The sequence below is a fragment of the Athalia rosae genome, chromosome 7 (genome assembly GCF_917208135.1).
Source record: "Athalia rosae chromosome 7, iyAthRosa1.1, whole genome shotgun sequence".
NCBI classification, from domain to species: Eukaryota; Metazoa; Arthropoda; class Insecta; order Hymenoptera; family Athaliidae; genus Athalia; species Athalia rosae.
In genome coordinates, this window is record NC_064032.1 from 1923049 (window position 1) to 1943315 (window position 20267).

The 20267-nt window shown below is 36.4% G+C and overlaps 1 protein-coding gene across 2 annotated transcripts; it reads left to right on the forward strand.

Annotated features, from left to right (window-relative positions):
* The first annotated feature begins 232 nt into the window (after window positions 1–232).
* On the forward strand, window positions 233–20214 carry LOC105689227 (cytochrome P450 307a1-like). Of its 2 annotated transcripts, XM_048657808.1 has the most exons (10): window positions 233–559; window positions 1537–1810; window positions 6034–6081; window positions 6175–6400; window positions 6484–6690; window positions 13516–13594; window positions 14450–15299; window positions 15454–17394; window positions 18182–18976; window positions 19070–20214. In XM_048657808.1, exons 8-10 carry the CDS (start codon window positions 16989–16991, stop codon window positions 19396–19398), a joined length of 1530 nt encoding a protein of 509 aa, XP_048513765.1. In that variant the 5' UTR covers window positions 233–559; window positions 1537–1810; window positions 6034–6081; window positions 6175–6400; window positions 6484–6690; window positions 13516–13594; window positions 14450–15299; window positions 15454–16988; the 3' UTR covers window positions 19399–20214. The 2 variants fall into 2 exon arrangements, with proteins under 2 accessions (XP_048513765.1, XP_048513764.1); XM_048657807.1 differs by having other exon boundaries at window positions 233–1810.
* Window positions 20215–20267: the final 53 nt, after the last annotated feature.

Here is a 20267-nt window from a genome sequence, read left to right on the forward strand (position 1 = left end):
GATGGTTCTCTCCCGTCGAGGTCAGGGTCAGGGTCTGGAAGAAATCGTCTCGGTAAAACCGAAAAAAGAAATATTTGAATAAACCCGCTGCTCATTTTTCGTCAGAGTCGAAAAATCCATCGCGTCAAATCACGTGCTACATACATGCCAAAAAAAGGTACAATCATACGTGTATTTTATCTAATCAAATATTAACTTTATCAATCTTATTCTACATTATACAAAGTATACAGTTTGAAAGGGTTGCCTAATGAGAGTTGAACAAAAGAAAAAGAAATCAATTCGACCCCCTGAAATCATCGAGAAAGTTAAAAAATGAAGTAAAATTGATAAATAAATAAATTCCTTTAGATTTTGAAAAACATCGATAGCTGTTATATAACATTATATCGGTAGTGTGTATCGTATATGCCGGTGTCATATATTATCCGAAGATCTTTCTGTCTTTAAATTTCAAATAATATATCAAACAAAATATCTCCAGATATCCGACCCAATTATAATATTCAATACACCTGCGCGATATCTACAGCTATACCTCCACCGGAGATCTTCATGGGTACCTATAACATATAATTATTCACATTCTCACATATATGAATACGCAGACACGTATATTCAAACGATCTTTTCTCTTCTTTTTTTATTCTTTTCTTATTTATCTATACGCGCTTTTTTCTAAATCGACCAAATATATTTATATATTTAACAACGTAGATAAAAAAATTAGATAAAAAAAAACGAACAACTTGTTGGAAAACGGAGGGAATCGTGAAAGCTCACGCACGAGGCATATTAATTTACGTCGTATAAATCGAATAGGTTGAACAATTAATCGACACCTTTCAATATATCGGGACAACGAAATATAAATCGGTATACCGTAAAACACTATACTTATAGTACGTCTAGACTGAACGTTTTTTTTTTTATTTTCTGTTTCTTTCATCGTATAATATTTTTTTTGTCCTTCTCTTTTTTCTCCTTATTTTTTTCGAAGGTAGTAGGTACCTCACATGTGTTTGGTATATGCTAAGTATTCCCTTATCGCTATTCGGATTCTACATACACGCTATATGTATGTATGGTTGTGATATTTGGGTCCCTTTTATATATTTAAATACTTTAATATTCATACAAACGGTTTTCGAAGTAGAATAGAAAATAAAAAGAAAAGCACAAAGAAAAAATGGTAAAAAAGAAAACCAAAGAAGAAAAAAAAATCTAAATCAACGATTCGTATGCGTATGTTCTATATAAACTATATGTAACTCGTCGGGGAGCTACCTAGTTACCTACTGACTAACAAAACCAAAATCCATACCTATATGGGTATCGCATGAAATAGGAACATGTACAGTATTTTACATAGTTAGAAAAAAGAAAAAAAGAATGACCATTAAAAAATCAAATCTTTAATTTGATCCAGGATTTAATTACCATTTGATTAGATTTATTTACTAGATGAATTGGTATTTATAGTAATTTGTATTTTTCATCATACACATCTGATTCTTTCGTTATTTTTTTTCGGAGGGTTGGAGGGCAAGAGGAAAAAACGAGAATGATCGAAGGAGGAGAGAAGAAAAGGAGAAAGAGCTGGATGAAAAGAAGGAAAGTTAAGATTAACTCCCCCAGGAGATCGAATCGTATATAATTTCGCATTTTACTGCATGACGCCTGCATGTCGCTTCAGTGACCCTCATGAGGTGCATATTATGTATGGTATAGATGACTAGAAATGCACCAGCAGCTACAGCAAAAAAGATGAAGTAGATAGAATGTGTGGAAATGGGGTAAAGTCTGAAAGGTGAGGTTTATATTGAAGTTTCAGTATTTTCTTTTCTATTTTCTTTCATTTTATTAGAAAAAAAACAAACAATAGGAAAAGAAAAGATAGCTCGTTACAATAAAGCATACTCGACGGACATCGTACGTACGTACGTACGTACGCCCTTTTTTTTTTTTTTTTAAATCTTTTCTAAATTCTTTTTCTTTCTTTCTTATCTTTCGAGAGGAAGAGCGCGGGTTGGAAATGAGGCAGGGGGGTAATGTATTCCCATCGTGAAATGAATGATATTTAATTCAATAAAATGCAAGCTTCTTTCTCTCGAGCGAGGTCATTGTTATTGCAGCGTTTTGTTGCAGGATAGGGGAAAACTATATCGGTACATAGTACGGGTACGTGAATCCATGTGTACAGGTAAATGTGTATAAGTATGGGTGGTACTGTAGAGAGTAAAATTCAGTCAATAGACGACGGTATTGAAACGATGCACTTTGAACGGGCGACAACCACTAGGGATATTACTTATTGTTAGGTACTCGTGATACTAAAACGACGAAGACGAAGACGACGACGAGGCGTTTCTCACCGCAGGAAGTCAAAATGCTATTCTAATGTATGGAAAAGTCAGTGGTACAATTTATAGTTAGCTCTATCGGCATTGAATCACTGAAATATCAAGCTATATAAATGAATTGAAAGTCTCAGGGACAGTATTCATTTCAATGTCAATTATTTATAAATTTTCCAAAGGCAAAATAGATAAATATATACATATACATATTTATGATATGTGTATCTTACCTATACCTATACATACATACCTATCATGCCCTTACGTACGATTATACATATACAACCGTTGCATTTTTTCTTTAATGCAACGCCGTCATTCTTTCTCTTATTTCCTTTTCTCCAATTTTCTTACCATCGTCATTGCAATGTACGTTCAATTTTCCAAGTCAACCAAATCAACTAAATAAATTGATACCATAAATCAGGTGAAATATAGGTATAGGTAGGTTATTTTTTTAATCCAATGAAAAAGAAATCATAGATTCGATATTCAAAACTTTTCAATATAAAATAGTCCATCATGTGTGAAAGTGCAGTATCTATGCAATGCAGTTTCTGCAGCAGCTATGTAATGCAGTTTCCGCGTCTTCGTATTTTCATCTCATAAAAAATTACTCCGCGTCGTATAGGCACAATGTGTATTACATAAACCATCAATTATAATGTAGTATATTATATACAGGATCAACTCAAATCGCGAATAAAATCCACGCACGTGTTTTTCGCCTCACATGTTGCACGCGCGTCTCGGCTACGTTTTGTATCTTTTGTCTATTCTCTTTTTCTGAGCTTTCGATTTTTCTTTTTCTATTTCCTTCTCCGTCTCTCTCTATTTTTTATTCAATTCTCCAGGATGATCCAGTTAACCCGGTATAGGTACGCTCAGTCCTGTTATCGAGCTTTGTCAATTTAATCGACTCCCCCCCCGTTCCGGGGAGGAGATTTTGGAATTTTACTTCCTAACTTCTTCTCGCGCTGAAAACGTACAGTATAAACAATTTATAATCTATATCGCGTACAACTACGCGCATGTGGCATAAAATAGATAACCCATTTATATATATTTATGCCCGTATATGTCGTACGCACAGATCTCGTATACCAGATCTTAATTATTATACGGAGGATTTGCGCGTTCCCCGCGTTTCGTACCCTATACAGTATGTACAATGCCAGCTGCTGAATTGCTCATGTTAAAGAGAGGAGAAATAAGATAAGAGAGAATAAAAAGCCAACTACACGGGTCACCGATTTTGACTTTAAACAATTATTCGCACGCGCCCCGCTATGCTAGGCGTATCGCCCCCTCGAACACCCTCGCTCCCGTAGGATATGAGAGGAAGAGAATAAAAATTTGGAATTTTATCAAGCCGAATTTCATGACCGTATACAAGAGTAGAGAATTTTATCGTATATTAACTCAGGAATACCCGCACGTAAAAGTCTATGTAGATGATATTGTATATGGAATGTATACAATTCTCGAATTACTTCGCATGCAATTGTAATAATGAATAGAATTTGGTTTTGGCTTTTGTCTTTTTCTATCTTTCATCTTTCCTCTTTTTTCTTTTCGCCTTTTACTACTTCTTTACAATTTACGATGCACATATATAATTAAATTCGAAAGATGAAGTTCAGCAATTTATTGCACTGTACACGGTATGTTGGAAAAATCTTATAGATACGAAAGAAAATTAATCTCACTTCTTTTGTTAATCAAGAGAAAATCAAATAACGATCTTATCACAGAATTTTCTTCATGAATAAATTATAAAGAAAATTGAATACATTAACAGATGGCGGCTGTAATTCCTAGAGATATTTTCTTAACGTATACGTAATTAATCCAGATTCGAAAATTTTGATTAATCTCTCATCTGTGACAGTTGTTTTTGTTTTCTTTCTGTTTTCGGTTGTTTGTATTTTTCATTCTATGAAACTGGAGGCGTTTCATTGCAAATGTACATATAATATATAGATACAACGATTTCCGATGATAATAATCGTATAACTTCTCAGCGCTTTCTTTTCCCCAGAAATGTTGTCTCGCGACCTATGTGAGCGCGCGAATTGAATTAATTCGTGACGTATTTTATTTACTATATACACGTGAACGCGCGCCCGATCACTGTAACGTGTGTTTTACATATGTATTATGAAATTTGAGGAAGTCTTTTGCATGCTTTACTCTTATTTTTCATCTATGATATCGTTACATTATTATTTTCTATTTATCAAATCGCTATTCGTATATTTGAATTCAAATTTTCTTCTCCATCTTTTCTCTCCTCAGCATGTGTGACAAAATTGGTTGATAAATTCGTTTGATTTCCGTGAAAAATTTGAGTACATTTTAATGATAAAATCAATTCTCAAATCTTCGTTGAATATCGAGGGGAACGAGCGATGTGTGTAGCTGCTGAACGCATTGAAAATTTAACCTCTATGCACTTTATAGATATGGCCGACATCGTGGCGTCCAACGCGGCTATGCTACCGCGTTACAATTATTCTTCCGGGTTTCCCGCGTAACGTTTTATTTTCATTTATCTGTACGAACGTGAAAAAAGCTGCAGCATGTCTCTGCGCTATTTGAGAAGCGTTTACGATATCAAAATTTTTATCTACTCATCACTTACGTACAGTTGATATTTAACAAATATTTGATAATCATAGTCGCAATATTCATATTTTCTTGTTTTTGATTTTAGATTTTTTCGTTCTTTGTTTTTTATGTTCCGGTGCAACTTTGGTACTTTTTATAAGTTCATGCACTTAATCTTTATATATTTATTTATATTTTTGGTTTTATTTTCTCGGAAAGGCTGCACAGATCGCGCGCGCGCGCGCGCGCGCGAGTTCCGAGTGTATAACGTATGATATAGCGTATATCACGCGACGACGACGATAAATTCGTCGTAAAAGAAATTACAATTGTAAAAAGCGGCGATAGGGAGATAAAAATCTCCGGAGACCTAAGAATAGCGGTACTTTCTTTTGTTTCTCCTGAGGCTGTCAAGAAACATTATATAGAATTGTTCGAGAACCCGCGCGCGTTGACTTGTAATTTAATTGGTTCCAGTTCGAGTTTAAGGGAAAAAGGATATAATCAGAAAAAAGCTGTCGATAAATAAATATAAACGTGAATAAGATCGAGTTCGCGCGCATGGGGCTGCCTAATAATTTACGTGTATTTTATCAATCCTTCTTTTTTTCTCTTCTACTCTCTTGAACCTTATTCCATCTTATTGCGACACATTCTTTGCAATACTATTAAAAAATCACTGCACATTCGTATCCTACGTGTACACGTACACTATGAAGTGGAAAAGAAAGAAGTAAAGAATATAAAAATGTCATGCGGAACACGCGCGTAAATTATTCGACTCCTTTCCCGCCTTTTTTATTTCGCGGGCCTCGCGGAGATTTCACGAAATCTAGAACGTGCAGAGGAGGTCGCGCGCCTGTTCAAATCTTGTTTTCTATTCTTTGAGGCGAGATAAATTTCCCGCCATTCAGGTATCAATAGCGTGCGGGTGAATAGAATTGAAAGATGAAAAATAAAAAAACCTTCAGTATCCGCAGCGTAATTATTGAATTAATTTCCCAGCTATTTTCCATTCGGAGGTAAGATTTTAATGATCGTGGTTCTTTACTTTTGATTTCAGATTGGGAGGAAGAAGAAAATTTAAAGGAAGGAAAAAATGAAGCATTGGGTAAGGGCCGTTGTAACCAAATTTATTTATTTTTTTTTCTTTCATCCAACTCGCGCAGCCAAATGTGGGACATTGAAAATGTCACCATTTCAGATCTAAAAGCTGAACAATGATGATTATGCTGAAACCGTCGAGGGATCTAGGCGATGATTTTATAAAATGTAAGCCAACCTAGAACCCCATTATTCTATGAGAAAAATCAAGGCTGCAGCTGTCGGTCGTTTGATGGCCTTTTTTCTGTATATAAGTATGTACACACCTATTCAAGTATGTCCAAATGCAACTGCATCGCTGTGCTCTGATTTGAAAAAGGCAACAGGTACTAAAACTCTCTCCAAATTTCATACCGAAATGTGCAGTTATGATACAATTGTAATACAATTATTGTCTTCCTTTTCCTAGCAGGTGAAAATATAATAGACGTCGACATGAGGGGTTGAAAGTTTTCGAACTTACGGACGAAAACAAAAATAAATTCCGACAAACTTTTATTCACATATACATATAAACTTATGATATATACGCATGGATTCCCGCGCAGATAACGGAAGTAGGTGAATAGAATCAAACAGGACGAAATAATTCGCGAATTCAGGCGCTAAAATTCAGGTGAGTGTCCCAGAAACGAAGAAATGTGTTTGAAAAAGGAAAAGAAAAGTCCGAAAAAAATATCAATAATTAATAAATAAATAAGATAAGGGTATTTTTGGTTCAATCACGTTTCATTCAAATCAAAGTATAATTTTTGTTTTATTTGTTTTATTAAAATTATTTTTTCGCGAGATACGCCCTTGCGGATTTTGTAGCCCTCGATTCTATATAAAATTGATACGTATATACTATATAGGAATGGCGGATGATCAAGGTCGCGAAATTCTTTATAGCTAGTAGGTATATAAATCGTATGCAATTACGCGGATCTCTTCGGAGCGCAGACTACCCAGGGTCACGATGTATATTAATATACGGATTTCGAAGTTCAAACTCTAAAATCACGGATCACATCTAACTGTATTACGCTCCGATTCCTTAGTCGCACTACATTTATTATTCCATCTTATATTCCATTTAACTAAAAACACATCGCTGCATACATGTTGTCTCATGTTACACATGTATTCGTCATTACTTCAATAACATCCCAGAAATAATGATACAAGGATCATTCGATTAGACCGATTGAGAAATTGGATCGAAAATTGAATTGGTGTTTTTTTTTTTTCTACTCAGAATCATATGTGCATGAGATCTTAACGGTATTAATAACGGATTCTTTTATTTTCATCACCACACCATGTATGAATGGAAGAACATTGTCAAGGGTGTTTCTGCAAGAGGCGGTGATATCCGATCATAGCATAAATTATTACTATTAATTCTTATCTTTTTCTCTTTGACCTGCACTCTACGAGTTATCCTGTTGTTGTTCCTCGTTAATTGAAACGGAATCAATTATTAGCATAATCGTTAATTGTTATTCACTGTCGTTTTATTTGTAATAATTTTCATGCATGCGTTAGGTAATATGTAACGACGTAAATGATTCGATGCGATTTTAGAATTGCGAGGGGGGTGAAATTGTATGGTACATCAGAGCGAGATGATGATGATTCTCTATACACGACATTTCTTATGGGCGGGTACCGCAACATAATTCATTATTCATCAGAACCAACCTACGAGAAGTAACTCAATGGTTCAAGGTTGCATCCTGGGACTCGAAAGATATATTCAAGCTATACGTATAAAAAACCATAGCCACTATATACAGGTATGTCAGTCTAAACCAGCCAAAGCCCCGCAACCGTGGATTTTCGATGCGATTCCGTTTTTAGTTCCTTTTTTTTTTTTTCGCTTTAAAGAAACAAACCAAATTCACTCGACATTCGTGATTTTTTTTCTTTCGTTTTCTCTCGACGAAAACGATACACGACGTGTCTAGGCGTAGCAGAATAATAATTTCACTACAAATACCGGATGATGATTGTATTATTATCACCAGCTCGTAGACGTCGTCGTCTATAAGATCTGGTAGACAATTTCGTTTTATAATATAAAATATACTTCACGTCTCAAACTGGGTGTCCATGCAGAAACGTAGTAGAACTGGATTTAACATTATCATATGGTTAGGTACATAGAAAATCGTATGGTATTAAATTAGAATACTACTTTACAAGCTTTTTCTATGTGTACGTATGTAACCCATGTACGTATGTACACATACGATATAGTGACGTGCGTAAGACGTCAATATATGTAATGGCTAAATCATTGTTTATGTCCCATATGAATAAGAAAAATTTTATAGCTCGGTATATTTTATAATGGCGTACGTGATGAAACGCACAGCGAGGAAATAATTTTCTGCCATGATCATAATCGTGTGAACGGTCCGAGTAAATTGGTTTCGTCATTTAATCTTACAATTCTATTTCGATTTGTCGGAGTCGAAAATCAAAAGAGAAGAAGCATATGAGAAAATGAAAAAACAAGGTAGTCACCCCGCATCGATTTTTATCTCAATGGTAATTGATCGAAAAATTTAAATTAGGGAAGAAGAAAAAAAAACCAGGATGAATATAATCGACACAGTTTTTATAAATTATTTTTCATTCAAAAAAAAAAAGTCCCCCGTGCAAGCGTTGAAATAAAAAAGAAAAAAAAAAGGAAAAGGAAAAATGATTGTAGAAAATGGAAAAAAAAAAAAAACCTCTTCGACCCATCGAGTGGTCGGGGCTGATAAGAGTTTTTCATGCATTAAAGATGTATAGAATAAAAATAAGTAGGTAAAAAAGAAAAAATCGGACTTCCATTAAAAATTCACCCACATGATGTAAAATGTCTGTTAACATCGCACGTATCTATAGTGTAAAAGCAACAAATTAGAAGAAGATAACTATGAAAAAAATCACAGAATTTGGATTTCGTTCGGTTTGTCTCTTGATTTGTTTCTATCTTTTTTTTTTTCTATTGCATCTATCGATGAAATTGAATTAAACAAACCTTGATGCATAATATCTGTGTTTCGGGATACGAGAAAAGATTAAAGAAAAAATGAAAGAAAAATTCAAAGGGATCGGATAGATGAATGAATGAATGAATGAATAATCGGAATGAGTCACTTCTCTGTTTTACGTGTAGTATATATCATTGCGTATGCCTATTTACAGAGCGATCATTTTCTCGATGAGGGATGATGATCGTTCGACTATACAGGGCGCATGGAATCTCTTCATTTCTGCTTCTGACTCTTTCCTCTTCCTTTCTTTTTCATTTTTCGGTGTTTTTTATTCATTTTTTATTTCGTTTTCTATACACGAGCTACGAGCATCGTGCTTCTTCTTCCTTTTTTTTTCTCTCTCTCTCTCTCTCTCTCTCTCTCTTCGTGCTTTTGCACGGTGACAGAGTGACCGAACGAAAGGAGACGGTACTATAGGGTACGTACGTATATATGTATGTAGGTATTCCTACGTAGGTATAGTCACGGCTGTAGTCAGTCATCCAAAAAATCTCAGCACGCCTCGATCGCTATCTATGCTGATTTCGTATTGATACATAAGCAGGGGTCAACCCATGTATAATAAAATTCCGACTTGCATAGAATTTATACCATATATATTTCGGGGCGAAACTGATATAATATATAAGTACGCATACTGGGTGGTTTTTGTGTACTTTTCGTAAAAAATTACTTATCAAACAATACCGCGATCTTATAATCGTCCCGCGCTGTGTATGCACGATCTAATTTTCCATCTACTCTTTCATTATAATAATTATCATATAAATCTTTGTCCTACATTTTTTTTTTTTCATGTATGCATACTAGCATATATTGAGTAGGAGGTTCATCTGATAAACCAAAACCCTTTGTTCTTTTTTTTTTTTGTGAAAAATCTGCAAAATTGCAGAGGAAATCGCAGTGCAGTGTTCATTCATTCGTTCGTTCGTTTTTGCAATAGTTCGTTTCCGCTGCAAGGCAGACTTTATAGTAAACGAGTCATTGAACGACCCTGTGTAACGCAGCAATGTTATCAAGTGTTACTGCGATCGGTAATGACAGTATTAATATTGTTAACAATGATGATGGAAATAGAAACGTAACGATACGGAATTACATGATCTTTTCGATGAGGTATAAAGAATGTTATAAAATCTATAGATAAATAGCCGGAAGAAGTATTATGTGGATATAGTTCGTGGAATAAACGTGTCAGTTATATACGGTACTTATGTACTATACCTATATCTAACTAATGCAAATAGTTGTTTTTTTCTCTGTCTCTTTCTCTCTTCTAGTAGATCTCATACAGGCGTACATAGTGCAGATATAATTCTAAGAAACAAACCTACAGTATTTTAAGATTCTTCAATACATTGTCATTGCTGTGTATCACGTTCCATGCAGATATCGGATGAATTTTTTAGTTTTTTTTTTTATATATCTTTGAATTGAAAAAAGAAATTCTGTCCATTCGATGGATTCAGGAACATATAATACACATAAGTAGGTTGAAGAAAATCAAATTCAACGAGGGTGAAAAATATTTTTTTAGTCCATCCGTACCATTATGCATCGTATTTATTTATTTTTCTCTTCAACTTACATCACATCAAAATCTGTTTAATGCACAGCCATAGATTTTGAAATATTTTCAACTTAGGTTGGGTTAGGAAGGTGGAATAGCGTGAGCGTAGTTGCAGTACGAAAACAACGTTCGTACGCATTAAATTTATAAAATCAAACACATGCAATATCCACGTACTTCTGACATGATATTGGTACCTTTTTTATTTCAAAGAATAAAAGGAAAACGTTCTTTCAAATAAACAAGTCGAGAACAAATTTTCAATCGATTCGCTCTTTATATCTACTGCGTAGACAACTCCGTTGCGATTCTGTGTTATGCCATTTTATTAACCGACATAACACCGTTAAAATATTATCCAACTTAAATAGACGTACAAAACAAATCGATTGAAAATCGATACCGCATTTTTCGCACATTTATAATCTCGAAATCAATCAATCAAACTTCACTCTAAGACCGATGTGCAACTGATAATTAGTGTAATACTGTATAATAACATTGATAACAGTTGTAATTATTTTTGGGATGGAGGGACAACCGGATCGATTTTATTTTGCGGTTTTCTGCGCCATCGGCGATACAGATTTTACAAAGGACGATGGCCGGGATCGAACGAAAACTTTTCTCAGCGCCCTGAGGCATCAGGTTTTTTTGATAAGAGGAAGAATCAAGTTTACTCCCTTCGCTTCGGGATGTATAAGAGAAAAAAAAAAATAAATAATAAAAACTAAAAAGAAGAAGAAAAAAAAAGAACAGAATATGAATTAATCATCAGACATGATGCTGCCGCTGCTCCTGCAATACCTGCATCATCAATTTAAAACCTTAAATTCGATTCGATTCGATTCCCTTCGCTCCAGAAGTCATCTCTTTATAAGGTATCATAGAATTTGGAGACAAGTAAGAATAAAAATTGTGCAGTAGTTATTGTTATACACGCAGGTTGCGAGAACTAATAAGATTCTAATTGGGGCTCATAGAATAGTATATGAGAAAATGAAATGGAATGATAAAAAAACAAGTACAGAAGAAAGAAACGAATGAGGTACACGTCTGAATTCTTTAAATTTGAAAACGTCTGGAAGTTTACACTATCTACGTATATAGTGTACACGTTGTCTTGCCTCTGCAGTATTTATTTTAATCGTACCGGATGTAAAAATAAAAAAATGAGTAAATCTGCAACGCATCTTCAAATACGGGTATAATACATATACATATATATACCTGCCCATGCAGTATATCCATCCTTATTTAATACATGATTAAAAACCCAAATATATACGAGATTTAGTGTCTTCGAATCGTTTCGTATCTTGGGTTTTTTTTTTTTTTTTGGTATTTTTGAGAGATGCTGTGCAGCAGCACCGACTTTACAACGAAAATTTGGAAGTCAAAATACCGTTGAGGTGCATCTGCCTAGACTCAAAAAACTAAATAAATAAAATAAAATACGAAAGAAGACGAAAAAAATGTAAGGAGGTTGGATGTTTTTTGTTAACCAAGGACCAACTGCACGATCTGTATACACGTATACATACGTATATATGGGTATATATATATTTTTTTTCGGTATTTCTTACTATACGTATCGTACGTACCAAACGCTTCTGGGCCACCTCGACATCAGAGAAAAATAAAATAAAATAAAACTACTAAATTCACCAGGAATTGAAATTCTAAAAATCTAATAGTGTCGTCTGCGAATATCTGTTGGTATGCACTTCTTGCTCTTTTTTTCTTTCGTTTTTCATTCCCGTGACGAATTCTTGATTTTTATTGAAAGTCTTATAGAATGTTCGTCATTGATTCGGAACTTTTACACACATCTTCATCTTCCCTCTATCACACGTTATACTTACGTCATACGTAAGTATCCACGGGGACATATGTAGACAAATATTTGCAAGGAAATGAAAATGAAAAAAGGAAAAAAATGTATAAATAAAATCCAAAGACGAGACGATCGGCCCAGACGTTTTAAATTTCGGGGGAATATAAAATAAGAAACGTGCGTCTTGTACCTTTAACCATAAAGATCAATGCGGGTGTTAAATAAAAATGTACATACAATGAATAACTTTATTCTATATATTTAGAGAGATAAAGAGGTAAAATAGAAAAACTCATAGTTTTTTGACAATTTTCTCAAATACAGGGTATACAGTTTTTTGAAAATCTATCTTTTAGTTATATATGAAATATTATGCGAAAACTGCGCTTCTCATTGTTCATCTTTTTTGATAATTTATCCCGTGTGCCTTTATACCTCAGACGATGTAAAAGTATTGGAGGATTTATCGCGAGATGCGACAGGACATGAGGTCATTTTATGTATAACAAATCTCAGATGTTCATGTTTTAAGTGATGTGCCGATGAGGGGGCGGAGTTTTGTACGCCCCCGACACTTATTTTGACATTGACAAAACGTTTTATCGTATATGTATTAAGTATATGCCCGTTAAAGATCACCTACGACACATCTGAATTGCATGCCGCCCGCGCGATCGCCGACTTTAAACTGCAAAAGATATATCGTGGCTTACACGTAGTAGGTACCCGCGTACGTAATAGACACCCATGTAGTTATATGTATTTAAATGCTAGGAATGGAATATATCTTCTTATTATTTATTTTTTTTTTTTCTTCTCATTTTCTAAACACCCGCGCGAGTTGCATGCATCCTGCTAACCGATCTTCAAATGGTCTATTCGAAATTATTATGCCACGTACGTTACGAATATGTTGTTTTTTTTTTCTGCATGTATTTCGAAACCGTCCAAACTGACCCTCTATTTTTTAATTTTCATTCATCTATTTTTATTATATCGTTACAGATATATCGCGAGCCTGGTGGGCAAGGAGGGGAGGAAAGAAGATCCCAGGACGGCTGCAGATTTCGGCGCGATGTACAAGGTATATGAAATATTCGAATAATTGAAACTGTATCACATAAGTCAAATCGAATATAGTTCGCAAAAGAAAAGGCAGATGAAAAAGAGGATGAAGGCATCGGTTAGGGCCAACTGCAGACCTTGATGAGTTGTAAAAATAAATCAATCACGAGGTCACGCTCCAACATTGCAAAAAAAAAAAAAAACGAACAGAAGAGAAAAAAAGAACTGACTATACGATTCACTGTAAGTTTGGGAACCGATCGTCTCTGAGAACAAAAAAATGATCTTTGCAAATTTGCAAAAAGTTGGCAAACGAATGGGATATTTTATTTTCCGTTCGTTTTTCTGGAGGGGAATGATAAGCGGAGGAGGAATAATTAGATTAGGTCAAAGGGCGATGGACGATTGGGTAGAGATATTTTTGTCGGCGTTTATATAATTTTCTGATTATTACGCAGGGGTTAGCGTGCATCGCTAATGGGAAGGCAACCTTGATTTTGGTGCGAGACCTTCGTGTCTGGTATACTATTATCGGTTTGGTCCAGCAACAAACGATTGCTATAGTTCGACTCACTCGGAGTCCGGCCTCCTGTATTCTCTTATTTCTTTTCTCGCTTCGATTTCATTGGTTTCCGTCGATCTCACAACAGATTAACAACAACGACAACGACAACGACTACGACGATCGCGCCATTTTTCTCGGCCCTCGGAGGTCTGTTCGATTCGGTTCACAGATCAAAGACTCACGTGTACAGATATTTGTAATCTCGATTAATTATTTTTATGCATACGCGCACCTACAATAGGGGACAGAAATTGCGACGGATAAGAAAGAGAAGTCCGAACGGATTCTCATATATTTTTTCTTTTTCAGACTTTCGTGTAACTACGTCACATACGAGCACGAATTCCTCGTATCCCTGATCTTGAAATTGATATAAAATGGGAACATGCTTACATAGGATTTACACAATAACGCAACGATCTGGTGTAAAAATCCTGGAAAAAGCGCTTCGATTCTCCGAACAATATCTTCATCGATTCCGGTTTGGATTTATGAGAAAGACGGATAGACAGGAAATGATCCCGATGTATATACATACAGAACCGGTAGAAGATCCTGGAACGCGCTTACCCATATCGTAAAATCGTTTTGTTTCTTTTTCTCCTTCTCATTTTTGTTCTTATTTTTCCGGGCTGAAAAAATCGTACGGATCGATCTCACGCACCGCACCAATACCTCTACCCACGTTCCGGATGATCATCTTATGGATAACACGCGTGTACGCGTAAAATTATTAATTCATTTTATTCACCGCAGAGCTTCCAGATCGAACAATGACGATAAAGGTCCACGACAAAGTAACTGAAGTGGAGAAGAAAAAAAAAAAAAAATTAAAGGCAATAGGAAAAAGAAGAAGAAAAGGCCTACGGCCAGACAACTATATTTAACATATAACATCCACAACCACATGTTACAGGGGTGTTCGGACAGGAAATTATTTTTTCATCCATATTGATCATTTTTATACTGAATAATATTTGACGGTTTTTTTTTTTTCAGGTTTATCTACAAAGTCGCATTTGAACCCCGTGATCGTCGAGTTATATTCTACTCCTGATTAATTAATTAATCGAGGTTAGATCGTTGTCTGAGAAGTTTTCTTTTTCGATTTTGTTGCGATAGTGGTCGTCACCTGCGATGCACCCGTATACTTTAGTGGGTAGGTATGCATGAATTTTCCTCAAAGGTTCATTAATTCCAAGTAGAAGTTACAGTCGACGACCTTCACCTTTCCCTTCACCTTGATACGTCTTAATTTATCGCTCGTTTTTTCTTCTCTTCTATTATCTTTTTCCATTTCGCTTTTTCTACAGGTGAAAATATTTCGTCTTCCCGTGTCCAGATGATCCAAAGAACGGATCCGTCGCGCAGCGTGTAAGAACGGTTGAACGACCGATTGCGACGTTTGGAGAAATCTCTCGATCCTTCCTGATTACCAAGAAAAACATGGAAGATAAGGTATTAATATTCCGATAAACGAAATGGCGAATTTATTATTCCAGTAAACATGAAGAGAGAGATCAACTCTGGGTTATTGGGGCTAGGGGAAAAATTTGAAAACAACGCAGTAGAATATTATAATTTCCAAAGTAAAAGATCCGAACGGTAAATCGGTTCCCGGTTGTACTACAAATACAACGAGAAAATAAATCATCGCATTTACATTGCGTCAGCGGTTCAATCCGCGTTCGGGTCTAGGAATCAGTCCACACCGTACACGAAATCGTGAAAAACCGATCGTCGTTGCAACTGCAAAAATCATCAATTTATGAGAAGGTGAAAAGGACAACGACAAACAACAGACGCCATTTTGATGAACTCCGAAAGTTTGAACGGGGAATCGATGGAAAGAAGATCGCGCAGAATCTTCTTGAATCGGATCGCTAACCCGATTCTGGAGTCTGGCGCGGGGTAAAAAGGCTCATTTGACCACCTGCAACACATAATCGATTTAGAAATCTATCTACGGAGTAAGAAATTGGTGTCTGCGGCTGCGAGTGACTCGCATTTCAAGGGGAGTTTTATTTGTCAGATAAAAAAGGTGGATCAGCATCCCGAAACATAAAGAGGGAGCGACCGGGTCGGCTCGGGTCGGGGGTACACGGGGTTTTCTTGAAATTCGTCTCCCGGTACACTTGGACGTCGATCACGTCGTCGAATCCATATGTATGGGGTGAACCGTGGCGTAAATGTGCTGCCTACATTACGCCGCTATATAAGATCGTCCGGCACGCTTCGAGCCCCAGACCGAGTCAGATCGGCAAACGGTTAACAGACGATAGTAGACGCGCGCCGATAATATCCCGAAAGGAAAAACCGACTGCAATTCAGATTCAGAACAAAAAAAAATCCAGAAGAAATCTGAACGCTAAAAACGATTAAATTTATAAAAAAAAAACCGACCACACCTCTGCTCCCAAAAGGAAAAAAAAAAAACAAGCAAACAGAAACGAAAAACTAACAACGCGCCGGTTAAATATATCGTCAGAATCCACCCCCGGCGTTGCAGCTACTATATCATTATCAGTCTGATAAACCCGTAAAATCCTCACTTACATCGAGTCGATTTACCCGAGCTACTTTTTTGTCGAAAAATTCCACCGATCTTTCAAAGAAAGTCAAAGGTTCAAAAAAAGAAACGAGGTAGTTCTTTTTTCTCTTTTCACGCGACTCAACCGTGCGGATATTTGTCCCTTATTTTACTCCGTATATTTCCTTCTTGAAAAAGACGTGAACAAAAAAAAGTGCATCGTCATCTTTTGCTGAAAGGGTGACATAAGTGAAACGAAAAAAGGAAGAAGAAAAAGAAAGATCGAACGACAAGAGAGTAGAAGAGAATAAAAAGAAGATGTCTATCTTAGCTTTGAGCACAACAACCTACTTACTGATCGCCACATCGTTGATGGCCTTGATATTGGTTTTCATCGATTACCTGAAATCGCGAAAATCAGTGTCCATTAAAATCGTCGATACCGAAGCGTCGACGCTTCCGGATCCACCGGGACCAAAACCATGGCCGATTATCGGATCGCTCCACATACTCGGACGTTACGACGTACCCTACAAAGCGTTCGCCGAGTTGGCGAGGATCTACAACAGCCAGATCATCAAATTAAAGATGGGATCGGTGCAATGCGTCGTCGTCAACGGACTGGAGAACATCAAGGAAGTCCTCATCACCAAAGGACCCCACTTCGATTCCAGACCGAACTTCGCCAGATATCATCTGCTGTTCTGCGGGGACAAGGAAAACTGTAAGTATTTTATATTATCGTCATCGTCGTCGCTCTGCCCTTTTTCTTTCTCTCTCCGCTCCTTTTTTCGTCCCTTCCTTCGTGAAACGCGTAATTTCTTATTACCCCCGTTGCACGTCCGGCATATCCGGCTCTACCGGCTACACCGCCTCGAGGATAAAATATACGAAGGCCCGGTCGCAGGACGGTCAGGGACATTCGACAGAAATGGGATGATATCGAAGATTGATTCTGTAAGGGACGGAAGATCGACTTAGACCGTAAATAAACAACACTTACGGGGTTCACCGGGGAACGCACATTCACGAACGACCGAGGCTGCAAACTCGTCGTTTGAAATCTCGTTAATTCTTTGAAGGTAGAGAGGAAAAATCGCCTTTTAACTCGTAATCTTTTATAAGGAGACGAACTCCGCAAGATATCCCTTTTGCGAAGGCAGTTCGCGTACTTGAATGCTTGATTTATACTGTACCAAGTTATACCGCACTGTACCATACGCACCGTGCACTCTGAAGAGAGTAAAAATAAGAGAGAAAATAAATCTTGATCCGAGTTGAAAGAGTTTTTTGTGAAAAACCTTCCGAACAGTCGCTAAGAACCGGATGAGAAGAGTTGCAGCCTGATGCGCGAGTTATTTTATTCCCTCCCCTCCCTCCTCCCCCACCCCTTGCAGCCCCGTCCTCTTCCCATGTCTGGGCAATTACTTTTCGAAACCGCCGTGGTGTTTTTATTACCTTAAAATTTTTGTAATTTCATTAATTTCATTCGATTTTTCTTGTTATTCCAGCATTGGCATTCTGCGATTGGTCCGAGGTCCAGAAATCGAGACGCGAGACTCTCAGGGCGCACACATTTCCAAGAGCATTTACGGCCAAGTACGATCAATTGAATTCGATCATCGGACAAGAACTGGAGGTATTGATCGACCAATTGGGATCGAAACCCGCGAGTAAATTCGCGGCTAAGCCATTGATACTTGAGACATGCGCCAATATATTCACGAACTATTTTTGCTCGAGACGTTTCGACATCGGTAACACCGAGTTTTCCGACATGGTCAAAAACTTTGACAAAGTATTTTACGAGGTCAATCAAGGTTACGCCGCGGATTTCATGCCCTTCCTAATGCCTCTCCACAACCGCAATATGGCAAGAATGGCAAATTGGAGCGAAGAGATACGTCAGTTTGTTGAAAAAAATATCATAGAAGACAGATTGGAATCTTGGACCGATATTTTGCCGGAAGACGATTACGTCAACTGTTTGATAAACCACGTTGCGTCGAACGCGGAGCCAAACATATCGTGGGGCACCGCACTTTTCGCCCTGGAAGACATAATCGGAGGTCATGCAGCCGTTGGTAATTTATTAATGAAAGTTCTCGGCTACCTCGTGGTAAACCCACAAGTTCAAAAAAGATCCCAAGAAGAAATCGACGCCGCGGAGAAATCGGAAAATCGAAGAGTCGGTTTGGAACAACGAGGATCCATGCCGTACACGGAATCCATCGTTCTAGAAGCCATCCGTTTAATTTCGAGTCCGATCGTACCCCACGTCGCCAATCAGGACAGTTCGGTCGCCGGTGAGTTTAATTATTCCCTCTACTTTGTTTCCCATCTTTCAAAGCGTTCTTCGAAATTTTATTCATCCCTTATTTTGTCCATTCTGTTTCCAGGCTACAGAGTCGAGAAGGGTTCTCTCATATTCTTGAACAATTACGAGTTGAACATGACAAGTTCTTTGTGGACCGATCCCACGGAATTCAAGCCCGAAAGGTTCCTCGTTAACGGTCGAATAAGCAAACCAGAACATTTCCTACCTTTTGGTGGCGGTCGTAGATCCTGCATGGGTTACAAGATGGTTCAATATTTAAGTTTTTCAACACTGGCAACGATTCTCAAAAATTTCACCATACTCCCCGTTGACGGTGAATCTTACAAGATACCACTAGGAAATTTAGCTCTACCGGAGAACACGTTCAGTTTCCGTTTCCAAAAGAGGTAGAAATATTTCTTTATTTATCTATCAACATTCATCGCACACATTATTATTATTATTATTGCTGCTATGTTGTTATTATTATTGATACTATTATGACTATTATTTTTCTTACTATAAACATTAGGATTATTACTGTTATCATCTTATCATTTTTATTATTACACAATGTTGAGAACAACGGTAAAAAGACATTCGAACTTCATATTGACATTATTAGATTCTTAAGGTGATTAGGTGAGTAAATGGTTGAAAGTTTTTTCCTAGATTTTACTTATTCACGAGTTAGAATAGTCGAGCGTTGTTCTCATAAATTCGTCATCATATCTTCATCGTCATTAATTAATTCACTCTACATAATATTATTAATCATTATTTATCCCGGCTATATGATCCGCGTCGCGCATTTATATCATTTTAATACTGTAAATAAGAATAAGAGCTGACAATTCGACGACTTCTCTTTTACTTTTCTTTCTCGTTTAGTTTTTATTATTATTTTCGATTTTTTTTCTTCAAATGTATATTTCACTAATCATCAAATATTATCAATTTTCAACATAAGTATATAATAATTGTATATAACTACCGATGCATACATAAATCTATGTATGAGGCGTTGTACAGATTTCAATTCGTTATTAATATCACCATCATCATTATTATTATTATTATTACAATTATCGTTATTATTAATTCATTTCTGTAGGGAGAGTTTTTTTTTATTCTATTTTATTTCATTTTGGTTCAACGTAATTTATTATCGACTCGCCATCGTAATATTCTTGTTGTTTATTTATTAACATTTTATTAGCATGGTATTGTAATTATTATTATAATCATTATTATAGTTTTTATGATTATGATTTCTTTCA

Excerpts from the sequence above, each read along its gene's own strand:
- LOC105689227 (XM_048657807.1), top strand. The coding sequence starts at position 16,989 with ATGTCTATCTTAGCTTTGAGCACAACAACCTACTTACTGATCGCCACA. Across the intron at positions 17,395-18,181 it reads CTGCGGGGACAAGGAAAACT|CATTGGCATTCTGCGATTGG; the intron begins GTAAGTATTTTA and ends TTGTTATTCCAG. Across the intron at positions 18,977-19,069 it reads TCAGGACAGTTCGGTCGCCG|GCTACAGAGTCGAGAAGGGT; the intron begins GTGAGTTTAATT and ends TTCTGTTTCCAG.